This window comes from Antedon mediterranea, chromosome 5 (genome assembly GCF_964355755.1).
Source record: "Antedon mediterranea chromosome 5, ecAntMedi1.1, whole genome shotgun sequence".
NCBI lineage: Eukaryota > Metazoa > Echinodermata > Crinoidea > Comatulida > Antedonidae > Antedon > Antedon mediterranea.
The window spans coordinates 31474922-31484256 of record NC_092674.1 but is presented as its reverse complement, the minus strand read 5'-3'; the positions used below and the strand labels follow the sequence as shown (position 1 = coordinate 31484256).

At 35.2% G+C, this 9335-nt stretch overlaps 2 protein-coding genes across 3 annotated transcripts; one reads left to right on the top strand and one right to left on the bottom strand.

Moving 5' to 3' along the window:
- Positions 1 to 181: 181 nt before the first annotated feature.
- On the top strand, positions 182 to 7231 carry LOC140050506 (gamma-aminobutyric acid receptor subunit beta-3-like). Of its 2 annotated transcripts, none has more exons than XM_072095733.1 (8): positions 182 to 397; positions 656 to 744; positions 980 to 1047; positions 2238 to 2461; positions 2869 to 2951; positions 3912 to 4049; positions 4266 to 4630; positions 5144 to 7231. In XM_072095733.1, exons 1-8 carry the CDS (start codon positions 318 to 320, stop codon positions 5402 to 5404), a joined length of 1308 nt encoding a protein of 435 aa, XP_071951834.1. In that variant the 5' UTR covers positions 182 to 317; the 3' UTR covers positions 5405 to 7231. The 2 variants fall into 2 exon arrangements, with proteins under 2 accessions (XP_071951834.1, XP_071951833.1); XM_072095732.1 differs by having other exon boundaries at positions 4266 to 4681.
- Positions 7232 to 7244: 13 nt separating this feature from the next.
- On the bottom strand, positions 7245 to 8721 carry LOC140050508 (uncharacterized). Its single transcript, XM_072095734.1, has 2 exons — positions 8412 to 8721; positions 7245 to 8310 (listed from the first exon to the last, which is right to left on the bottom strand). Exons 1-2 carry the CDS (start codon positions 8522 to 8524, stop codon positions 7548 to 7550), a joined length of 876 nt encoding a protein of 291 aa, XP_071951835.1. The 5' UTR covers positions 8525 to 8721; the 3' UTR covers positions 7245 to 7547.
- Positions 8722 to 9335: the final 614 nt, after the last annotated feature.

Below are 9335 nucleotides of genomic sequence, written 5' to 3'. Positions count from 1 at the left end.
AACTGGTGCCATAGAAACCATACATTATTAAACTCTCAGACCACAAGCAGTTTTTGACGCCCTCTGTAGAGCGAAACTATTGTATTAGACAAAAATCAATCATCACAATTGTGTAAAAAATGACTCGTTTCTATTACATGGTCGTCCCTTGTATCTCCTGCGTTGTTTCTTAGTGACAATATCGATTATAAAACAATACAAAATCAATTGGGTACAATTCATGACACTGTTGTTTAAAAAGACTTCTTCAAATTGCAAATAACAGTTAAATGAAAAACACGTGTTTCCAGTTTAGTGTAATTTAACAAAGACCGAGAATGTCATCATTTACAATTTACTTCTCTGCTCTGCTGTGTGCAGTTATATTCAGCAGTATTAATTCTGGATCAGCTACGCTGTAAGTAATTTGTGTTTTTAAATACATTTAGAATTTTCTGGGTGTTTTATTTGTTTTTTAACTAGCATACAAACCAGTTATAGTATTTTAATCGTGTGGTCTTTCTGTACTCTAATGTTTATTTTAGGCTTATAAAAATTGTCAAAATCGTCATTGGAATATCTTTTTATAAAAGGTATATGATTATAGTGTTTTGATCTATAAAATTTTAATGAATATGTAAGAGAGAACATATATATTTGACATTTGATATTATAGTGCCGAAGATCACCTTCTAAATAACGCGTCTGAGATACTTAATACTTTGCTTGATGGCTATGACAAGCGTCTTCGTCCTCATTACGGAGGTGAGTAGGTTTATTTCTTTTATTCTGCTATCTTTTTTTACATTTCTCTAGTGGGAACCCTTCACAATTAGTCATTTTATTTCGTTTCTTTTTTTTTATTCTCATCTTTTTAATTTGATTTACATTTTACCTTTAATGTATTTGTTTATTATATTCCGCCTTGCTATATGCATTTAATTAGTCTAACATTTTAATCCCGTTTCCAATACAAATCAATATACTATTTGTATTATAGGAAAACGTGTAAATGTCCAAATCAGCATGTATATTTATAATATCGGACCAATATCTGAGACAAACATGGTAAGACATTTAAAATATATTTTCGTGTAATGTAAGCTTCAAATTATTTCTTTTAACATTTCTTCAAACTTGAAAACGCACCTAAGCGCTATGTCGGTATGCCATAATATTTTCACAATAATTTATTTGTGCATATAAGAAGATAACGTAAATGTAACTACTTTAATAACTATGACGCAAACAAAATAAAAGGGTAATAAGCCACCAACAGACGGTAATATTTTCAATATAAATGTCAATCACCTAATAAATAAAATGTAAATTATATAAAATCGATATAATGTATTCGATGCTTTTCAATTACTACAATCATAACACATTATTATTCATAAATCAATAACAATATGTTGATCTATGTACGTGTAAACTATTTTACATCACAACTGAGCCAATTGGCCTATTGTGTTTACTGATATGCACATTGTTACGATTATTTCAGATTCAGAATTATGGCCGTCGAACAGTAATTAATTAAAACAAATTCAGTTACTAAAAATTTAAAAAATAAATAAATTCCAATCCATTATTACTGTTTATGTTTTCATAACGGGATGCTTACTGGCACGTTACAACATATTCCATTCATAACGGGATGCTTACTTGCATGTTACAACATATTCCATTCATAACGGGATGCTTACTGGCACGTTACAACATATTCCATTCATAACGGGATGCTTACTTGCACGTTACAACATATTCCATTTTTTTAAAGAGTATTGCTTGTTTTTAAATAAATCAGTAGATATTATTACAAATTGCCTGATCACCTTTGGCAGATTGTTAATTTCGTCACGAAAACATTGAAAGAAACTATATCATAATTGTAATTACTTGTTATATGTTCTAATTCTTCAGTCTGTAACCTTTTAGGAGTATACAATGGACCTCTTCTATTTTGGCACATCACTACCATATTTAGGCATATCACTACCATATTTGGGCACTTACTTTTTGTATTTCTTCAATCTAAATCTTTTAGGAGTATACAATGGACCGCTTCTATTTTGGCACTACCATATTTAGGCATATCACTACCATATTTGGGCACTTACTTTTTGTATTTCTTCAATCTAAATCTTTTAGGAGTATACAATGGACCTCTTCTATTTTGGCACTACCATATTTAGGCATATCACTACCATATTTGGGCACTTACTTTTTGTATTTCTTCAATCTAAATCTTTTAGGAGTATACAATGGACCTATACTTTCGACAACAATGGAATGATCCACGTCTTGCGTTTGATGGGTCTGTCATTACTGGACTTGCGTTAACAAATGAAATGGCCAAACGCGTTTGGATACCCGATACATACTTTATAAACGAAAAGAAAGCGTCATATCACACAATACTGACGGAAAACACACTGATTAGTATTACACCTTCAGGTGATATGCTGTACAGCACTAGGTAAGCAAATTGTAACATAATGATAATTGAAAACAAAAAAGATGTCTTAGTTTTAAATAGAGATAATTATTTCTGTTAATATATTTGTCTGAAAAAAATACTGAAAAATGACAATGGTGTGGGTATCAGTGGTTGGATATGAATGGAGATACACAAAAAAAATAAGTAAAAAGCTAAATCAAAACGATAGAGTACAACCAGAAAAGCTCGGCGCGACTGTATTATGTTGATGATGATGGAGATGATGATGGAGATGATGATGTTAATTATTATTTAATATAATTCATTCTTTTTCGGCAAGACCAATCGGCGTTTCCCAGCTACCTCAGCGGTACCATCATTAATCTAATATTATCACAAAATACATTTGATGATGACTATTGATAATGATTATTATACTCATTTAGACTCACATTGACTGCAGGTTGCCTAATGGATTTGAAATACTTCCCAATGGACACGCAGCATTGTGACCTGTGGCTTGAAAGTTGTAAGTGTTGATACGCAATCCAGCTGCAAGCTATTGGTCATTCTTTGACGCGCAACGCACGTTGGTTTGACCAAGCAATCCGCGATGGATTACTGTTGCTGCTCGCTTGCGTCGCGTCGACATCCTTGCGTTGTGTCCTATAGTGGGAACCAAGTATTATGCTTACTAATTTCGTTTTCATCAGATGTGACAAAAAGTAATATTATGCACTTAGTGGATATACTTTAGTTTTACTAAGAGGGCACGAAACTGTGTCATATAGGATAGGTTAATTAAGTCAAGAAAAATATAAGTACTAAATAATGTTTCAATATTGGCTGTAAAGAAATATGTGTGACGTTTGTGACAATTTTTAATTAAGTCATACTTAAACCAAATCAATAAATAAAAGGATGCTTGGCTCTCATTTCAAAACAAACAAAAACGCATGATTACTTTATTGAACACCTTAATAAATAGTTTCCAGTATAATGGTAATTATATTATTACATGGATAATAATTATCGACTACAAAAGGTGTTGCCGTGCAGTTATTACTTCTAATTGAGCAACTAACCCACATAAAAATACACATGCTTGGTTCTCACTATGACGCAACGCAATGAGGTAAGTGTGCGACGTAGTAATTTGACCAATCACAAGCTGAATGGTCAGCCGTTTATCACTGGTGAATTCGCTTGCGCAAGTTTTTAGTGTATACTGCTATGTAAATGCCACTCCAACGTACTACTTTACGTTGCGGGCAAACAAAATTTGAGCGAATATTGAGAAATTCATACTATAAGTAGGCTTACAGAGGCTAACGTACGGCATTCTGGTTAAATCAACTCTTTTGATTCCCATCATGAATGTTAGATTGATTTAATATAGGTTCCAAAGTATAAGCCCAACATTTTCCATTCGTTATTTCGAATCCATTTTATTTTTCTTCATTCACGTGTTTGTTTTTTTTTTTATTAGACGCATATAGTAATCAACATGTTAAATATTCGTGGGTAGGAAACGATAGCTCTGCTATTTATTTGGACCCATCTATAGCGTTGTCACAATTTAACTTACTTGGAAACAACGGCGTTGAAGCAGAGGCTGTGTACTATGGTAAGTAGGAGCATTATATAATGTCTCACCAGGATGCCCGAACGAATAGGCAAACGTGTTTATCTGCGTTCACACGGAATATGGAATGTAGATACGTCCTCCAATAGGAATGGCAATCGCTGTAGACTGTAATGATTATTATAACAATAACGATCTTTTATTTATTATTTCCTTTTTTATTATTTAATAATTTATTATTTGATTTCCTTTAACTAGTTGGAAACTATTCGCAGCTGATTGGTAACTTTTACCTTGGTCGTTCGATGTCGTACTACGCTATCCAAGTTTACGTTCCAGCAACCATGATTGTTATTCTGTCGTGGGTCTCATTTTGGATAAACCCGGCTGCCGTACCTGCAAGAATCGCACTTGGCATCACCACCGTTCTTACTATGACAACCCTCATGAGTGGAGTCAATAACTCTTTGCCAAAGCTATCCTACATTAAGGCTATCGACTACTACCTCGTGTTTTGTTACTTGTGTGTGTTTGCGGCTTTGTTAGAATTCGCAATGGTCAGTTACGGTTCCACACCACCTCCAAAGAAACCAGACGAGAGTAAACCACCTCCACCAAAACAAGTAAGGTCTTCTTCCCGAATCAGCAACTATAGTCCGAATGATGAGGGAACAGTATGTATTCAAATCGTCCTTAATAATATGTTGTACTGTCTTTAATTAGTACTTGAGACAAGATCTACACATAAGTGTTTTCTCCGAGATAATTAGCACTAATCAGTTTCCATGTATAATATTATAATTATTATAAATATTATAATATAATGCTAACATTTTATTTTTTAAAACCATACAACATGCCTTCAGCTTATAAGTAATGAATGCGCATTTGTATTTACCGAACGCGAAACAATATAATAATCTAATCTCGCTCGTCAACCAAATTGCCGAACTTTGACGAACAAAACTGTTTTTTTTTTCTTTATTTCAAACTTTGATTCCGTCTCTGATAGGTTTATTTATCAGAAGGTGTCTGTCCGTCCTCCTTGGTCAGTTGATAAGCGAAGAATTCAAGTGAGGTATGGTTTTAACCATCGATATAATAATACATTAAAATATTTCATTATGTATTTTTAGGACACCAACAATGTGAACAGAAGACAGTCTGGAATTCACAACAGTGGATTCATCGGCGACGGTAGCGGTCCAAATACGAAACAACCAAAGAGCGTCGAGGCTGGCGAAACTGCCAAAGAGGAATCGTTCAACTTTCGCAATATTGACAATTACAGTAGATTCTTTTTTCCAATAACATTCATTGTATTCTTATTCATCTATTGGATTTACTATCTCACTAAAACTGCAGTTGATATCGATGAGCTTACCAAAACGACTTAGGCAATACACACAGATTCGAACATATTTTATTGTACATAAAAATAAATGGCCTTGACGTTTTGTTATGTATCTAAATAGTAGTTAAAATAGTTAGTTGTGGTAGATCGCCTCACATCTTTGCCGTAGGTGGGGCATTGAATTTTCACACACATGCATTTATTGATTTGCATACCATGTGGTCCTTGTTGAGTGAGAAGAAGGCTTTTGTTTGAATGGAGAACGTGTTTCATGAGGTTGCTTTGAACTCGTGTAAGTAAGTAGTTTATATATTTAGTGTGTTATGATGTACAGAATGTTAATACAATTGCTTGAAAACATTTTTGATTAATACATTGTATCATAAATTGTGTTTAATCTTGCCAAATTGACGTGAATAATATGATATTCTTATTTTGACTTGACTTAAAGTAATAATATTTATTGTAGAGCATTGGTTATAGTTAATTAGTTGTGCTTTTTTTTTTAAATTACAATTCGTAATAAGATATATAAGTTTCCTTTCAGTAACACAGCACTGTATTATCGTAGATTATGATATATTTGAACCATTGTATTTTCATTTTATACTATAATGTGCTGATGTTATTGTGTTCTGTATATAGGATTGGTATGTACGAAGTTGATAGGCCAACCAAATTAGTCCACCTGATCTGCCGACTTCGCTTATCATATTATTGTATTGTATACTTGATATTATAGTTTGAATATTATTGTGATAAATATAGTTATTTTGGTCGTAAAAAGTTGGCACAAATTATATCGTCAATCTCTCTCTCAATCCGCATAAAACGCCTAATCCGCCTGATACGCCCAATCCGCCTGATACGCCCAATCCGCCTGATACGCCCAATCCGCCTGATATGCCCAATCCGCCTGATATGCCCAATCCGCCTGATGATACGCCCAATCCGCCTGATGATACGCCCAATCCGCCTGATATGCCCAATCCGCCTGATGATACGCCCAATCGGCCTGATGATACGCCCAATCCGCCTGATACGCCCAATCCGCATGCATTATCATATCAGTTTACACCTAGTGATGTATGAATTGTAATGAATATAATTATTTTGGTCTGTATTGTGATATGACATACACAGTTGATAAATGCATAGATCGTTAGTCCTCCACTTTGACCCCACCCCCTGCCCCTTCCTCCTCTTAGCGCCATCATTCTATTCTATTTTATACAAGTGATATTGTTTGAATACCCCCACCCCCTGCCCCTTCCTCCTCTTAGCGCCATCATTCTATTCTATTTTATACGAGTGATATTGTTTGAATACTCACACCCCCTGCCCCTTCCTCCTCTTAGCGCCATCATTCTATTTTATACGAGTGATATTGTTTGAATACCCCCACCCCCTGCCCCTTCCTCCTCTTAGCGCCATCATTCTATTCTATTTTATACGAGTGATATTGTTTGAATACTCACACCCCCTGCCCCTTCCTCCTCTTAGCGCCATCATTCTATTCTATTTTATACGAGTGATATTGTTTGAATACTGCGACGAAAGCCTATCGAGTCAATTTGAGTATGTATATAATAGTTATAGTATATAATCTACAAAGCTTGATATAAAATCTTCAGTGACGTCATGAAAGTAGGCCTCTGCTGGTAGCACACCTAACTTACACGCGTGTTTACTACGTGGGTCACGTGTTTACTACGTGGGTCAAATGCTAAAGTACCATGAATAAAATCACTATTTTTATTTTAATATTAAGTATTCAGGAACTAATGCTAACTGTTACGTAAACACACGGGCACGGTAATAGAAGCCATTAAAGGAAATAAAAAATCGTCATTAACTTGTTTTTGTTTATTTATTTTAGCTCGTCTCATTGAATAAAATAGTAAAATTCACCTAATAATAATAAGTATAATATTGTTTGTTTTTGTTAGAAGTTTATATCTCACACAATTGATAATAGGCATAATAATATGTTGCCTATGTTAACATAACAATACAATTTAATTTTGTATATTTAAAAAATTTAGAATAATAATGTCTAATAACGTGTACAAAGCGCGTCTGGATTTTTACATTTATATTGACAGATTTTATTAAGCTTAATTCAAAAATAACTAAAAATAATAATAACCATAATCAAAAGCTGTGCTGTGCATTAAAATATTCAGTTATTGTCCACCGACAGGTCGAGCTACTTCTGGTCTTTCTCCACCCTCTGGTAGAGTAGGTCTTTCAGCTTTTGGATTTAAAGCTGGTCTATCTTCACCTGATGGTCCTACTCCTGGTGGTCGCTGTGGTCTATTTGGATTTCCGATGGGTCTTTCTCTACCCTCTGGTAGAGTAGGTCTTTCAGCTTTTGGGTTTAAGGCTGGTCTATCTTCACCTGGTGGTCCTACTCCTGGTGGTCGATGTGGTCTATTTGGATTTCCGATGGGTCTTTCTGTATCCTCTGGTAGAGTAGGTCTTTCAGCATTTGGGTTTAAGGCTGGTCTATCTTCAACTGGTGGTCCTACTCCTGGTAGTCGTTGTGGTCTATTTGGATTTCCGATGGGTCTTTTTCCACCCTCTGGTAGAGTAGGTCTTTCAGCATTTGGGTTTAAGGTTGGTCTTTCTACACCAGGGGGAAGTGCTGGTTTTTCTCCACCCTCTGGTAGAGTAGGTCTTTCAGCATTTGGGTTTAAGGCTGGTCTATCTTCACCTGATGGTCCTACTCCTGGTGGTCGCTGTGGTCTATTTGGATTTCCGATGGGTCTTTCTGTATCCTCTGGTAGAGTAGGTCTTTCAGCATTTGGGTTTAAGGCTGGTCTATCTTCTGATCCTATTGCTGGGTTCTCGTTAGATCTATCTTTCACATGGGGACGGCCAAGTACGATCGTTGAACAAACGATGTAGACCACCACCAATACAACATTTAACTCGAAAAACTTCATGCTAAAGAAAAACAAATACTAGAGAATGCATTCTGAACTATCTTTTATACTGTTTTATGTTAATAAACAATTATAGTAGTAATACAATGAAACATAACTTACACAGATTCTGATTGTAGTATAGACCACCTATACAAAATAAATTCGTTCAAAACTGAAACTCCAACTAATGTTAATGAACTAAGTGGTCCCTTAAATATACTCTCTCGAACCATAAATATGTTAACTATTCCAATTAAAATGCAAATTACGTGATTATTTTTAGTATAGTTCAACTTTATCGATACAATAATTGGTCCCAGTCATCATTTTTTCACTATTATGTTTATATTATTCCTAACGATCTCATTAGTTATTTTACAATAGACCTACTTCGATAAATATAAGCATACAGTATAGATTTGCAACAAAATAGTACAAGACAAATATAATTTTGTAAGTATTTACTATGTAGAAATTCGGTTGCCATATTGGCAATGCCATTTATTAGTAATAAGTTACAATTATGTTTTTTAAGTTTGATTTATATAATCATACTCATATCGGGAGCTAACAATAAATGAGTTTTAAACAAGTGTTATATTTTAGTGCTAATGAAGAATTGTAAAACATTAATTAATATACTATTTATCAGTTTATCATTAATGATTGTATTAATATACATAAACATACTTGTTTTTTATAGGCCAAATATATTACAAAAATGACCACACATTTTAGAAATCGCCTCCGAAGAGTATTCCACCTCTTCTCTCTCTTTGTCCTATAAGATCACCGACTCTGCTTGCGCCGCCTGCTCCACCGACTCTGCTTGCGCCACCTGCTCCACCGACTCTGCTTGCGCCACCTGCTCCACCGACTCTGCTTGCGCCGCCTGCTCCACCGACTCTGCTTGCGCCGCCTGCTCCACCGACTCTGCTTGCGCCGCCTGCTCCACCGACTCTGCTTGCGCCGCCTGCTCCACCGACTCTGCTTGCGCCTCCTGATCCACCGACTCTGCTTGCGCCGCCTGCTCCACCGACTCTG

What these genes read in the sequence shown, in the direction of transcription:
- LOC140050508 (XM_072095734.1), bottom strand. Translation starts at nt 8,524, where the DNA reads ATGGTTCGAGAGAGTATATTTAAGGGACCACTTAGTTCATTAACATTA. An exon ending in ATACTACAATCAGAATCTGT is followed by an intron (nt 8,311 to 8,411) that starts GTAAGTTATGTT and finishes GTTTTTCTTTAG; the next exon opens with CATGAAGTTTTTCGAGTTAA.
- LOC140050506 (XM_072095732.1), top strand. Translation starts at nt 318, where the DNA reads ATGTCATCATTTACAATTTACTTCTCTGCTCTGCTGTGTGCAGTTATA. An exon ending in TCTTCGTCCTCATTACGGAG is followed by an intron (nt 745 to 979) that starts GTGAGTAGGTTT and finishes TTTGTATTATAG; the next exon opens with GAAAACGTGTAAATGTCCAA. An exon ending in GTCCGAATGATGAGGGAACA is followed by an intron (nt 4,682 to 5,143) that starts GTATGTATTCAA and finishes ATGTATTTTTAG; the next exon opens with GACACCAACAATGTGAACAG.